A 16,278-nucleotide genomic window follows, 5' to 3' on the forward strand; every position below is an offset into this window, starting at 1 on the left:
CAGGCTCTATCGCATCCTTCTGCAGAAGGGTCGTGATCTCCGCACGCAGGGCATTCTCGCCCATCACTGAGGTAAAACGGATGCTGCTGAACCCGGGCGGGCGCCTGGCGAACTGAATCACATAGCCAAGTCGGACGGTCCTGGTCAGCCATCATGATGGGTTGGGGAGCGCAAGCCACACCTCCAAGCGAGGGGGACCAAGGGGACAATCGTGTCGGATGTTCCGGCGGGTGGGGCCTCGTGGCAGGGTGGACCCGGAGGCGCCACATTGAGGGGACTCGAACCCTGAGCTCGTGGCCGTGCTGAGTCTGGGGACATCAAAGCACTTACCTCACACTGGGTACCCACCATAGGACCGGTCAGCAACAGGGGGGGAGGGGAATCGTCCTCGTAATCCATCACAACCACCTGGGCGTGGTTGTGTTTGTGCCGCAGCTGGGCGTGCAGAGGCGGGGGACCATCTCCGCAGCGCCGTGCCTGCCGTAAATGTGCGGTGTCCAGCGATCATGATAACGATGGACGTAAACACCGGGTGTATGACCCAGGGAATGAGGAAACTGCTCTTTTCTGAAAATGTGGGTACCGCAGCCCCTCGGGCATGCGGCAAAATCAAAAGAAAAGGCAACAAAAGATTCTCCTCCCAGCCCTCCACTGGGGGATGGAGTGGTCTGCTTACCCTAGTGTCACTACATCAACACACCGTTAAGTGAGTGACAAATAGGGAAATAAAGTTTTAACCTCTCCAATAACAGAAGAAGAGATTTTATCAGTTATTAAAAAAAGTAAAACAGAAAAATGCCCAGGTAGTGATGGATTTACAAATGAATTTTTACAAAGAATTTAATAAATTGTTTTCCCTAATATTGAGTGAGTTTTTTAACTGGATTTTAGAAAAGGATGAGTGGCCACAGACATGGAACTCATCCATTGTAACCGTAATACCAAAAGATGGGAAAGACCCCACACAATGTTCATCTTATAGACCTATATCTTTGTTAAATGTAGATCAAAACTATTCACATCAATAATTGCTACCAGACTTGCTGATATAATACGAACAATAATTAACTTAGATCAAACTGGTTTTGTGAAAAACCGGGTATTGTATGATAATGTACGACGAACACTAAATCTTATTGATTATGCAACTAAAACTAAGAAACAAATGTTAATAATGACATTAGATGCTGAAAAAGCTTTTGACAGGGTTCAATGGCCCTTTATTTTTGAAACCTGTGAAGCATATGGTTTTAATCAACGGTTTATTAAATTAGTCAAACAAATATACAACCAACCAAATGCAAGAGTTAGGGCCAGTGTAGTTCTTTCAGAGAAGTTTGCATTAATGAGGGGGACAAGACAAGTGGATCCCTTGTCATCTCAGATATTTGCTTTATGCATAGAGCCCTTAGCACAGAGTATACAAATTAATTCCTTAAAATTGAGGATGAGGAACATAAACTTGCATTGTATGCAGATGATGTAATATTGTTTTTAACAGATGTAGAAACATCATTACCCTCAGTGTTAGAAGAGATAGATTTATATGGAGATTTGTCAGGTTATAAACTAAATTTTAATAAGACAGAAGTTGTGGAAATAGGGGGCAAATTACAAAAGGATTTTAAAAAGAAATATGGTATTAAATGGAACCAAATTGAAATAAGGTACTTGGGAGTGATAATTCCAAACAATGTAGAAAATTTATCTAAGTGTAATTATGATATTCTAGAAACTACAATAAGACACGATTTAAAAGGTGGAAAATACTACCATTATCTTTGTTTGAAAAAATAAGTACAATTAAAATGAGTATACTTCCAAGATTCTTATTTCTGTTTCAAAACCTTCCAGTTTATATACAGCTTAGTAGTTTTAAAAAGTGGCATTGTATTTTTAGAAAATGTATCTGGGATGAAGGAAAACCAAGAGTAAAACTTAGGGTCTTACAAAACAGTAAAGGAATGGGGTCTAGTATTGCCTAATTTGGAGAATTATTATTATGCAGCCCAGGTTAAGCCAATTTTGAATTGGATGCAAGCGGATAATACATAGAAGTGGAAACATATGGAAACAGGGTCACTTGATGCAATTAATACATTAATATTCTGTGGGAGAAAGAAGAATATGAATACTAGTTATTATTGCATAGGTGAAACTTTTAAATGTTGGAGAAGAATTTGTAAAGTGATGAAAATTAGGGATCATGAGATGGTCTGTTTAAGAGAAATAGCAAGAGATCCAGATTTTAAACCAAATGCCTTAGATGATGTATTTAAGGTTTGGGCTAGCAAAGGGCTTATAAGATTTTATCACATTTATGGAGACAATAAGATGGAGACATTTGAGGACATAGGGAAAAAATATGTACTGTCTAGGAAACTATTTTACAAATATCTTCAAATAAGAAGTTATTTAAAAGATGAAATTAAAGTAAAATATTTAGACGATATTCACCCTCTGTTGTGCTTTATGATTAAATTAGTAAAATTAACAAAGTAGATAATTTGATAGGACGAATAAATAAAATATTTCAAGATATTAATAACAATATGTTTACATAGTATTAAAATAAAATGGGAAGTTGAGTTGGAAAATAAAATAACAGAAGGAGATTGGAAACAAAGTTTAAAAGAAATTTAAAAAACCACGCAATCTCCATTTTGGCAAGAATACGCTTGGAAAGTTAATATGAGATATTTCATAACACCAGAGATATCCTCTAAGTATAATCATTCATCTTTAGGTTGCTGGAGAAGCTGTGGTGAACTTAAAGCTCACTATACACATATTTTTTATACTTGTAAAATAATAAAAAGATTTTGAATAGAAGTAATTCAGATAATAAAATAAATTTTTAAGAAACCAAATATAATAAAGATACAACATATAGTCTTGGGTATAAGACCTATGCTACTCAATAAAGATGAGTTATATTTATTTAGAATACTGAGAATTACAGCTTTAAAAGCAATAACAAAATTTTGGAGACAGCAAGAATCCCCAGTTTTAAATGATTGGTTATATCTAGTTTCCAAAGTACATTCTATGGAGATGATAACATATGAAATTAAGAGCAAATGTTTACTTTTTGAAAAGATATGGGCACCTCTAAAACCAAAAAATATAATATAAAACAAAGGAATATACATTAGATTAATTACTTTTTTCATAAAACACTCCCTCTTCTTTAATTTATTTATTTATCTATTTATTTAATTATTTACTCATTTATTATTATTATTATTATTATTATTATTATTATTGATGTTTAAATAATATTATTTGAATTATTTTAAGGTACTATGTGTGGTTATAAGTGCCTGATATATAAATGTGAATATAAGTAAAATATGTTTTATTAATAATAATGTAATATATATATATTTTTTTTTCTATATGTAAAAGCATCTAATTATGTACTTATTGGTTTATTGTTTCTATTTAAGTGGGGGGGTTTTATGTGTTGGTGGTGGGTATTATCACAAAAGAAAAAAAAATAAATGAAAAGAAAAGAAAGCAGAAGAAAAATTTAACAATTATTGGGAAAAAAATATTATGTCTTTAAAAGAATGTTTATTTGTATAATGTATTAAATTATTTGAATGGAAAGATATAATAAAGTATATAAAAAAAGAAAATTTAAAAATGCAGAAAGTTTTTTGTGAGGGTTAAGTTTAGGGGTAGGGTTAGGGGATAGAATCTATAGTTCGTACAGTATAAAAATCATTATGTCTATGGAGAGTCCTCATAATGATAGCTGCACCAACATCTAGTGTGTGTGTGTGTGTGTGTGTGTGTGTGTGTGTGTGTGTGTGTGTGTGTGTGTGTTTGGGCGGGTTTAGGTGGTTTACGAGGACTTTTTTTTAAGGTTACAAACTGGTAATTACAAGGGTATTATGCTATAAATGTGGTTTATGAGGACATTTCTAGTGTCCCCATAATTTAAGTCGCTTAAAAAACATACTAAACAATGTTTTATTGAAAATGTAAAAATGCAGAACGTTTCCTGTGAGGGTTAGGTTTAGGGGTAGGGTTAGGTTTAGGGGATAGAATCTATAGTTTGCACAGTATAAAAATCATTATGTCTATGGAGAGTCCTCATAATGATAGCTGCACCAACATGTGTGTGTGTGTGTGTGTGTGTGTGTGTGTGCGTGCGTGTGTGTGTGTGTGTTTGTTGTGTGTGTGTGTGCGTGCATGCGTGTGTGTGTGCATGTGTGCGTGTGTGCACTCCCAACCTTTAACCCACAAGCATCTTAATCTGACCATGCATTTTACCCCTGCTCAAGTTCCATTTGAATATATAAGAGAGAGAGAGGTGGAGTCTGGTGGAATTGCATTTCATTTCTGATTTGATTCTAGATTTGAATTCAGACTGACAGCAATGATGTGGACTTTCAAAGTGTTCACAGAGTACATACTGCAAAGTTTTGGGAGTGTCATCAGAATTTTAACAGAGTGCTGTTAGAATAAAATAGAGTGAATCCCTTAAATTATTGTTCTGTGTGCACGGACTAGTCATTGCAAAATCTGCAGTGTTTGACACAGTGATACTTATAGCAATGTTTTGGCATCTGCTGTACTGCTGTAAACAAATACGCATACCAACAGTTTACCCTGTTTGGTCATAGTTATTTTTGACAAAAGGAATGTTAACGGATACAGGCAATTCCTAGTAAACTGCCATTAACAAAGGCACTGTGTTGTGTATTATGCTTGTTATACTGCCCTTTTTAAAATGTTTGTTCTCTCTGAATTTTATTTTGAGGATTCTCAGAGTGAATTTGGTTGTGGAATGCGGTTTTCACTTCTGTATTATAAACTGACTCTGTGTGTACAGAGCGAGATAAAGTACTCAGACAGGAGTGACAACCAAATCCAAAAAACTCCATAGTGTAAACGGTCAGAGAGAGAGAAAAGAAGAGACTGAAGAGAGAGAGTGAGAGATTCTCAAAGAGCAAGATTCTAGCAGCTAATTTTTGGCACACAGAAAAAGATTAACCACACAGAACAGGACAGCATTGAGAAAAAGAGAACGATGGTGTTTGGGCCAGTCTGTAGACAGAGAAAAGATCATAACAAAAAGAAAATGTTACACAAAGGGGAAAGAGAGACCTCTAGTCTGAGGTAATGCAACAATGAAGGTAGTTTCATTTTGCCATGTGATGCCAGACATTTTATTTAGAAGCATCTGGCCAATATGGCCAACTAGAGATGATACATATAGCAGATATACCATAATTTCCTCAACATTGCCTCTTTAGAACACTAAAATCTCACAAAGTTTAAATAATGTCATACTAGGGGGCCTGGGTATCTCAACAAGTAAAGACGCTGACTACCACACTTGGAGTCGCAAGTTCGAATCCAGGGCATACTGAGTGACTCCAGTTAGGCTTCCTAAGCAACCAATTGGTCCGGCTGCTAGGGTGGGTAGAGTCACGTTGTGTTAACCTCCTCATGGTCGCTATAATGTGGTTCTCGCTTTCGGTGGGGCGCATGGTGAGTTGTGCGTAGATGCTGCGGAGAATAGCGTGAAGCCTCCACACGCGCTAGGTCTCCACGGAAACATGCTCAACAAGCCATGTGATAAGATGTGTGGATTAAGTCTCAGACGCAAAGGCATCTGAGATTCGTCCTCCACCACCCGGATTGAGGCGAGTCATTACTCCACCACGAAGACTTAGAGCGCATTGGGAATTGGTCATTCCAAATTGGGGAGAAAAGGGGAGGAAAAATAAATAAATAAACAATGCCATACTAACATTTAACAACATTCCTTCATCATCGCGAGAAAGGGAGGAGGTGGGTGAGAGAGAAAAGAATAAGAAAACAGGAAAAGAGAGAAACTCTGAAGGTCTTTAACAGACACTGTGATGTCAGAGCTGTTGACGGTGTACTCACACAATGTGCTGAGGCATATTGAAAAAAGAAAAGCAAGATTCTTCAAAATAGAGACAGATCAAAAGAGAGAGGGGGGGATGAATGACAGGTGAGCTGAATTTCATACTCTGACCTGCCATGTACCCTTGGGTCCCCACTCATATCCCATAATGCCAAGCACAGATGGACTTTGACAGAGGCGGACCTTAGGTTTCTTTGCATCTCTAAGAATCGCCAAGGCAATAAACAAAGACAGATAGAGAGTCTTTTTCAGATAGTGAGACTTGGGGTTGCTATACACACTGAGGTGTACGCTTAACTTATGTGAAATGCGTGTGCAGATACTGATAGCGGTAACTGATTTCAACATGGTGAATACCAGAGTCATCTAATGGCTCAAGGTGTTTAATTTTCATCAGATGATCACTCACTCTAGTGAACTCACTCTAACCCAGAGTTAAAACATTTGGAAAGACGTTACCTCCTATGTTATCACAAAATTTGCAGACTGAACTCAGTGTAAATTCAGCAAAGTTCCTCAGCTAAATTCGGTCTGTGCTTACTGAAATTCGTACTATTGCCCCCAGTGACTGAAGCAGGAAATACTGTTGAACTTATAGGCAAGTGTGAGCTGCAGTTCCTAGGTGAAATGTCCACAGAGTGGCACCAAACGCAAGGTGTTTATTTAGTTGTAAATGATGCAATACTGTCAACAGGAATGCAAATTTCATTAACTTTATGTCCTATCCTCCGACCCTAAACCTAACCGTCAGTGGAGCAAAAATGTCATTTTAGATGGAAAAATGTAGAAACAACTGTCAAGTATGTGTGCACATCCAAACCCAAGTTGGGCTCAGATGCAGGACAAAAAATGTAAAGGACTGACAAAAAAAGAGGTAGATGTCCACACACTGAAATTAAAGCTCCAAACTTTATTACAAACAAGCAACGTTTTGACACGTTAGGTCTTCATCAGGCACAAAGAGGGAAAAATGCAACCTACGAATCACACTCATCATGGATTATGTGCACGTGACTACTTTCTGGTTTCCACGGGAACAGAGCCTGCCTCTCTGAGGCTGCTTGTGCAACACCAGAGACTATTTAGCCCGAGACAGATCACTGGTATTAAAATGAATGGGAGAGATCGGAACACCCAATGAATGTAGAAAAAAAAAGTCCCGCCTTTCAGGTAAAAGAGTCAATCCCTTTTTAGATACAGACATCACCTGTCAGTCAACTCAAGAATGTGCATGCACATTAGCTGAACCAGCCTGTAAAATAGCGTTTTTTAGCATGATCCGACCTAAAGAAGCACAATTTATGATACTATTGTTGTCAGATTTTACTGCTGACTTTAAGTGTGTTCTTTGATCACAATCTTGACCAACAGTTTGGGTGATTTTGGTCTATCCTGATTCAAGTAAATAGGAGCTCTACTTTTCTGCTGCTTTTTTACATTGAAAATAGCTGCCCAGCCTGCCAGGGTGCAATCCAAAGATGGCCGCCGAGTGAACTGACTTGCCTTGAAAGGGACATTGGCAACACGCTATCAGTAGCACAAAAAAGGAAAAGGCAATAGCATTTGAATTGATGCAAAGATGTTTGATGGGAGACGGCATTTTTCCATCAATCTGCTGAATGGGGTCGATGTCAGGGTACATCCGGTTGCAACATTTCGAGTTCCAATGTGATCATGTTGTGATTTAATGCTGATTTTAAAGGAATAGTTCACCCAAAAATAAAAATTCTTTCATTATTTGCTCACTTGGAATTTACTTGCACATGAAAGCACATGATTCGTATGGACTACTTTTTGGAGTTTTTGGGTCCTTTTTGGAGCTTGACAGCTGTGGTCACTATGAACTCTTGTTGAATGCAAAAGAAGAGCATGTAAATTTTTCAATATATTTCCTTTTGTTTACCACAGGAAAAAAAAAAATCAGCAGTGTTGGGTAACGTTACTTTTAAAAGTAACTCGTTACAATATTGCATTACTCCTTAAAAAAGTAACTTATTCAAAAAGTAAATTTTTATGTAAAGTGTTACATTACCTTTGCATTATTTTTGCATTACTTTTTTCTCACAGTCACTTTCTCTTCTGCTTCGCTATGCATTCCATACAAATATGCCATGCATTGCAAACAAGAGACTTTACAGGTCATAGCTACTGTAAAACACTCATGTCAAAACAACATAGTAAACAAACTGATATTTAAAAAGTAGGTCTTCACATCATATTTATAATAAAGTATCAATAACATGAATATGCATGATTTGTTTTTCCATCAACATGGCAGCCAATATGAATAATGAAGAATAACCACTGTCATACCTAAAGCAGCAAAGTCCAACACTTGAATCTGCATCATATATGTCATCATGTGCTGTGCCCATCGACAATGTTAGAGTCAATGTTTTTCAGAAGTCAGGGTAAAATTCAGTAGGGAATGCCAGCCTAACATGTTCAAGGAATGGGTCTGATAATAAAATAATATTTTTTACTAAAGTCATCTCAGTGCACACTTGTTTTGAGTTGATCCACGGTGCATATAGATGCCACTGGTTAATTGCATACAACTTCAAAGGTGCATGTTGATACAACTTGAATGAAATAGTTTTAATGCTACTAAAATGTCATAAAAATGGTTTGTGTCATGAATAAACTACTTGTTTATTATAAAACAAAAATTTAGAATCTTTTTAGAAACTAAGACATTTTCTCTGCATACACAATCGATGTAGAACGTTGCTCGGAGCCATTGATCCAGAGTCAGCTTTTCTCATCCCATTCTCCCAGTTACGGGGAGCTGTAACACTGAGCAGTTCGGCTGCATAAGTCAGTGAATTGAGTGAGTATTTCACCCTGTGTATAATAGTGTGGCCAGTGGAAGACTAGTCTTATAATCCCTCTGCCTAAACGCATTTACTGATTTTTTTTAATGCAGTGTGTATTAACACATGAATCAACTGCGTTTCACTCAGCCTAATGGTGACCTCATATTATGCTAAAACACGTAATTTTCCCAGATTGTATAGCTAATGTACATGCGCGTTAGCGAGTTGATTGATAGGCGATGTCTGTATCTAAAAGGTGATTGGCTCTTTTACCTGCAAGGTGGGACTTCCTTTCTATATCCATTAACTGTTGGGTGCTAGAGCTTCTTGGTTGGGTGTTCCAATTTCTCCCATTCATTTAAACAGAAGTAACTCATCTCTGCTAAATAGTCTCAGGTCTCACACTTTATAGAACTACAATGCCAATCATGCACTACGTCTCCTCCCTTAAGTTTCTCGCAATACAGGGTAAGTAGAGGTGTGCAAAAGCAATGCGTTACTTTATTTAAAAAGTAACTCCGATATTATGGTCTAAAATAATAAAAATATTACGTTACTTTACCCGTTACTCGAAAAAGTATCTGATTACGTAACATGTGTTACTTGTAATGCGTTACCCCAACACTGTAAATCAGCAAATGTGTTTTGAACAACATGATCACACGGGAACTTGATATATTGCTGTAACAAATCACGTTCTTGGGGTGGAAAGGAGGAAGAGGGGAATGGTGAACTTCAACTCAAAAAGGTACGTTTATTTATAACTGAAACAAAATTCGCTTTTCAACAAACTCATGCCACACAGGCTCAGCGGGTGTGTGTGCAGGGCTCTCTCTCCCCTCGCTGGCATCTGGCTCACTCTTAAATCCATCTCCAACTCTCACTGCAATGACAAACAGCTGTTAGAGACAACCATTGCCAGGTGATGATCCTTACCATTCTCATCTCCTGATCTTGCTCTCCATTCACATGCTCAACCATGCCCCCACCATCCAGTACCCTAACATTGACCCCATTCTCCCTAGTAGCTGACAAGCACCATCTCCCATCACACATTTTTGTATCAGTTGTAGGGTGTTCCTTCTCCTGTGGCCTAGCTGACAGCCTTGAAACCCAGGATCTCATCCCGCATTGAATCCAGGAAGTAACTGCGTTCATGTAATCGATCAAGAGCATGATTTGGAGGTTCCATTTCCCCTCTAAGATGATATTTCTACTCTACTGACAGTTAGGTTTAGGATTTGGGGGTAGAGTTAATAAAATATGCATTCCTCTTCACTGTATTATATAATTTTCTTCTAAAAACAACTTGCTTTACAACTCACTTTTGGCGCCCCACTGTAGACATTTCACCCAAAAAACTGAAGCTCACACTTGCCAATACGTTAAAAAATATTTGGCCACTTGGGACAGTGCTTTGAATTTCGGTAAACACAGACCGAGTTCTGAGCTCTGAATTCAGTTCTGTCTTCACTAGAATTGAAGCTGGGTTTGAAGAATAGTTCACCCAAAAATATTTCTGTCATTATTTACTTTTGAAAATAGCACGAGTTGTACGGACTTTTTATGATTTTGTTTTGATTTGTCCCTTTTGGAGCTTGACAGCAGTGGTCACTAACGAACTCAATTGAAAAGAGGGCTTTTTTTTTTCTAAAGGAAACCACAGAAAAAAAATAGCTTATGAGTTGGAACGACATGAGAAGTAATTTAGGGTGAACTATACCTTTAATTTTTCACAGTTTGATATGTGTTTGTGCTGTTGAAATCGCTTTACAAAGCAAAATGTTTCTTCTCAGCTGGTTGTAGTTAACGGCAGCTGTGTTCTTCCTTATTTGTTGTCACACACTTTTTCCCTTCATCTTTTGCATAAAAAAAAACTTGTGAATTCTCCTGGAAGAAATTGTGGTGGGATAGAAAGAGAAAGTACAAAAGAAAAGAGAATAAGAGAGAATCTTTTGCTTATAATCAGAGGCAAAGCACTGTAAAATTCATAAAATAAGAACCTTTTGAAAGAGGAAAGATGCTCTGTGAGAAAAAGTGGACATGGAACCTCTTTTGTTTCAGACAAGCTTAGGAAAGTTCATACAAAGTGTTTGGCAGACCGAAGGAGTGTCTGTGTATGTCTGTTCTCTGTGCTGTCTGTCAATGTTGTCATCTCAGACATAATATTATGTGAATCACATTGGCAAAACCAAGCTGGAACTGATTAGGCAAATAAAAGAGAAATGGAGAACAAAAATAAATTATATTATTATTGCTCTTTCTTTTCATTTCATTTGTTTTCATTAATTGATACATTAATTTGTTTTTACTATAATTTATTTTGCACTGTTTGTTATAGTGACTGGTGTCTAAACTGCTTCAGCTGTTACATTACTGTTGCATTATTGTCACGCCAGTAAATCATATTGAGCCTGGCCTTTTCCTTGTTTGTTTGCGGCTAGGCTAGATCTTTCAGTGAGTACACAGTTATATGTATGCTTTCTTTAATTTCACAGATTTTAATTTTTTGCATCTACTTTTCATAAAGGCTATAAGGTTTCGGGTTCACTTGAGGTCTGTATTGTCATGCCCATGGTTGTCATGGGGGGCTTCTCAAATCTGCATTGCTCCTGTGAAGTCATGTTGCCACGGGCAATTTGTCAATACTGCTAAAGTCAACATGTCACTCAAGACATTTCTTACCAGAGAACCCATCGGTCAAAACTCCACACCAAAATAGACATGCTGTCATCCTCTCCGCAAAAGACTTCTGAATGGGCACACACACATATCAGTGTCACACAGAATTCACATGACTTGAGCAAACGTCCCAGTTTTTGACGTACTGGAAATCCTGTTTGTTATGGCTGGCAGACTGATGGTAGAACAAAGGCAGGGTGTAAGGAGATTTCTCAGTTTCTCTTTTATGTGCCTCGAAGAATCAGAAAGCTCTTTTTCCTTTTGTTTGCAATTCCTGAAGGTTTCTGCTGAAGTTGACAGAAATACTGAGAATCAGTAAAATTTCAGACAGTCCGCACTGATGTTTAATGACTGTTTTAACATTCTCTCTCAACTCTCTCTCTCTCTCTCTCTCTCTCTCTCTCTCTCTCTCTTTATTTCAGTAAGCTGCATACAATGAAAATAGTGCAAAAAGTTAAAGTAATTGAGTCAAAAGTATTATTAAAGGAATAGTTCGCCCAAAAATAAAAAATCATATTCATATTCATCTACCATATTCATAATTTATTCACCCCCAAACCCGTATGACTTTCTTTCTTATGCTGAAAACAAAACGAAATGTTTTAATAAATATCGCTCTCTCTTTTCAATACAATGGCAGTGGATAGTGACTAGTAGTCTGCATGTTGTTTGTTACATTCCAAGTCTTCTATATGCATACAGTACTTTAGGTTATGATGACAAACAACCCTAAATTAAAGCCATTTTAAGTAAAAATAGTGATGTTCGTTGCATATTGTGTATAACTTTTGTGTCCTTTTTTTAAAGCTTTAAAGTGAGTCACTATCCACTGTCATTGTATTAAAAGACCAGCTGGGAAATTCATTAAAACATCTAATTTTGTGTTCCACATAAGAAAGAAAGTCATAGGGGTTTGGAACAACATAAGGGTGAGCAAATGATGACAACTTTCATTAATGTGTGAACTATGGAATAAATCTGTGGAGTAAACAAGGTAAACATAAACAAATAGCAACTAGCAATAGTTTCTTTATTTTTGTCTCCCTCACACACAATTGCAGTGCTGTTCAACTTGATTCCTGTGGGTCTGAGGATAGTGGCCATCCAAAGCACCAAGACTGGTCTCTACATTGGTATGAACAGCGAAGGCTACCTCTACACTTCGGTATGTACACACGATTCAAATTCTCCGGTTACAAACCTTTTAAGACCAGTCCTAACACAAGCTGTTATGTCCATGTTTTATTCTCTTCATCAAAGAAACCATGAAAAATATGTTATGCTCTTTGGCTTGGAATAGGGTGCTACTAATGAAGTTAACTGCAACAACTGAGTGAAATGTATGAATTTAATTGTATTAGATAGCAAGATATCAAACCAAGTGGCATCTGCAAACAAATTATTTTAGACCATTTCTCTGAGCCATTTCTGCAATTTCATTTAACCAAAGTCATTCTTAGTGGACGTATGAAGTCAATTCCCCTTATAGACCCAGTGAAATCAAAATTTTAATGCTTGTAGTTCATGTCTTAGCTTAGAAGTTGTTTATATGTTAGTGTACTCCTAAATGTTGACAAAATTCACTTTATGCAGATATGCAAATATAAACTGTACAGTCTCTCTCTCTTCTCTTCCTATCTCTCTAATGCCTCCTACACACTACACGGCTTTCAAAGACATCGGATTGTGGTATCGTTCATATTACACAACTGTTACATGAGCTCATTGGCTGTAGGTCAACACTGCAGTTGTATTCAGTCAAAACACATTTCACATTGCGTGATTTGGAATCGCAGACAGGTCCAGATATTTAACATGCTAGATATCTCGCTGACATCGGCGACGCGTCAGCGCTTCTCTCAGATTGCGTCTTTGATAATTCATACATCGCGTTCGTCGCTCACGGGAGTGAGTTCTGATTTGCCTATGATTTCGGGCTTTTGACGGCGATCTCCACAAAACTGTCGGCGAGTAAAACCTGGGCCTAAAATCGTGTAGTGTAAACTTGCCATAAGTCTCTTTCTCTCTTTCTGGGGAATACAGACCAAAAATATTGATGTATTAAGCTGCACTCACTCATTTTGTCCAATCAAATGTTTTGGGGGCCATTATAAGTACCCTAGTAATTAAAAAAAATATATGAAAACTAAAGCTCTTTTTCCAAGTAGTTCTGCAAGAGTGTCTGCTAAATGCCTTCAATATGTAACAGCTACACTTGAACATAATAATAATAAAAAAAATCACTTTCTTGCACTTCCCTCTCATCTGTTATTATATTTCTCTTTCTCTCAAACACATACAGAAACACACATGCACTCTCTACCTCTCTCTTTCTCTTCTCTTAGAAGGACAACATCTGAAGAGGATGTGTCCTCCTCATGGGAAGAATAGGGACCTATTTTCCACAGAGGAAAATGACCATACATATAAAAAAAAAAAAAAAAAACCAAGAGAGAAAAAGAGAAAATACCTATCCTAGACAACCTCAAGCACGGCGACCTCTTTTTCTTTGCTCTCTTCACCGTCTTTCTGCAAAGCACTCTAACCATTCTACCTGTGTCCTAACTTTCATTACTAACTTTCAGCTTTTTTTAGCATAATATTTTAGACTAGAGAGACTTGTATGAAGCCAGAAATGCATGTCACAAAACGCAATGAAAACCATACTGTTCACACAGTAAATTTGGCAACAGTAGGTCAAAAGCTCTGCAGCTGAAGTAGGTCTGTGCTTGCCGAACTTCGAACCACTGCCCCCAGTGGCCGAAGCTGGAAGTGTTGTGGAGCTTATGTGCGCTCCATTTCCCAAGTGAAATATTCACACAGAGTGGCGCCAAAGTGTTTATGGAGTTTAAAGAGAGTATTTTTTGTTGTAAATACAGTCAAAAGTGATGCCTTTATTATTAGCCATATCCCCTAACCTAAACTTAACTGTCAGTGGAGTAAAAAATAAATTTTAAAGCAAAAATGGTACCTCCGAATCGCACGCACCATTGTTTATGTGAACACGATTACTTCCTGGTTACCATGAGACCGGAACCCGTGTCTCGGAGGCTGCTCACGCGATGTGCTATCAGAACTGCTATAAGGAAAGGTGAACACAGTTAAAATTATGCTAATATGTATGATTGGGCATGGCTCTTTTTAGTAATCCAGCAGTGTGATGTTGATTTCAGGGTAAAATTTTTGGAAGCTACATGATGAATTCCTGTGTGATCTTGTTGCACAAACACGAAAACAGGAGACAGGACTTTTGAGTCGCAGCTCAATCCTGAGCTTCAAAGGAAGGAGTACAATCAAAACATATTCTGTTGTTTACTTTATTTAAGTGTTTTGTAAGAAATTAATTCCTTGACACCTTCATAGATAAATGTAATGAAGCCCACCTACTCACATCACTCGAAAACCTTTTTATTACAGGGTCAAATTTAACTCTAACAGAATCACACAAATTTGCTGGGAATAAAATGCCCAAATACTTAATGCCCTGTTTGGGCCACTGGAAGGTGCCCGGTTGAAAAGCCATTTCTGGGCAGTATGCTGTCAGAGCCAAAGCTTCGGATTTAGACCAATTGACTCTGAGGCTGAATTTAGAGAAGAAGTTAATTATCCTATGGAGGCAAGGCATAGATCTAGTGGGGTTGGAGACAAATAACAAAATATCATCTACGTAAAGCAAAAGCTTATGTGCCACACCTCCCGCCATCACCCCTGGAAAATCATCCTCCTTTCTTATCGCGGCTGCTAATGGTTCCAGGGCAAGACAGAACAATAATGGGGAAAGAGGACAACCCTGCCGGGTGCCCCTATCCAGAGTAAAATAATCTGAAATGAATCCATTTGTTTGTACCGCCACTACCGGGTGTCTATAAAGTAACTTAATCCGCTAAATAAAAGTATTCCCGAACCTGTATATTTCCAAAACCTTAAAAAGAGAATCCCATTCTACCATATCAAATGCAATTTCGGTGTCAAGTGAGATGGCAGCGACCGGAGTCTGATCATTTGCCACTGACCACATGATATTGATGAAACGCCTAATGTTATCAGAAGAGCTATGACCCCGAATAAACCCCACCTGATCTATATGTATAAGAGATGTCACAACTTTACTTAATCGGTTAGCCAAACTTTTTGACAAAATTTCAACATCTAGCTGAATCAGGGAAATTGGATGGTAACTCTTACTTGTCATTTTTAAGAATCAGACTGATCCGGGCTTGTGTCTTGGTTGGCAGAAGATTTCCATTCCATATTTTATGATTCCGTATAAACTTCTAACAAAAGTGGAGCCAGTTCTGTAGCATAAGATCTAAAAAATTCAGCAGCAAAGCCATCTGGCTCCGGAGCCTTGCTGGGAGGTAAGGCCTTAAAGGAATAGTTCACCCAAAAATGTTTTTTACTCACCCTCAGGCCATCCAAGATGTATCGGAGTTTCTTTCTTCATCAAAACAGAATTTAAGACTTTTAGGATTTCATTTCAAGCCTCCTCCTCTAAACAATGCAAGTGAATTTATTTAGGGTACATCAAAATAATCCACACGACTCCAGTCACCAAATAAAGTTCTTCTGAACGTGAACGATTGATTATTTTGAGAAACAAAATAATACTTATATACTTTTTAACTACAAATGTTCGCTTCCGTACATCTCTGTGATGTGCGCTCATGAGAGGGATGACGTAAACTCGTTGGTAAGGTTACGCGTCACGTAGAGGAGGAGGCAGGAAGCCCGTCATTGTTTACAATAGAAACTTGTACAGAGCACAGACCAAGCGCCGTTCACAAACCAAAACAGTCCAAAACAATTTCAAAACAATATAAAATAAAATAAAAAATCATTTCCAAATAATAATAAAAAAATAAAAATAAAAAA

At 37.6% G+C, this 16,278-nt stretch overlaps 1 protein-coding gene across 1 annotated transcript in view; it reads left to right on the forward strand.

The window, feature by feature from the left end:
* The window catches only part of LOC127446704 (fibroblast growth factor 11-like), a 170,894-nt gene that overhangs the window by 92,731 nt on the left and 61,885 nt on the right, over positions 1–16,278 (forward strand). The window contains exon 3 of the mRNA XM_051707857.1: positions 12,468–12,571. Coding sequence (XP_051563817.1) covers positions 12,468–12,571 — 104 coding nt within the window. The remainder of the gene's footprint in view (positions 1–12,467; positions 12,572–16,278) is intronic.

Source organism: Myxocyprinus asiaticus, chromosome 1 (assembly GCF_019703515.2).
Source record: "Myxocyprinus asiaticus isolate MX2 ecotype Aquarium Trade chromosome 1, UBuf_Myxa_2, whole genome shotgun sequence".
NCBI classification, from domain to species: Eukaryota; Metazoa; Chordata; class Actinopteri; order Cypriniformes; family Catostomidae; genus Myxocyprinus; species Myxocyprinus asiaticus.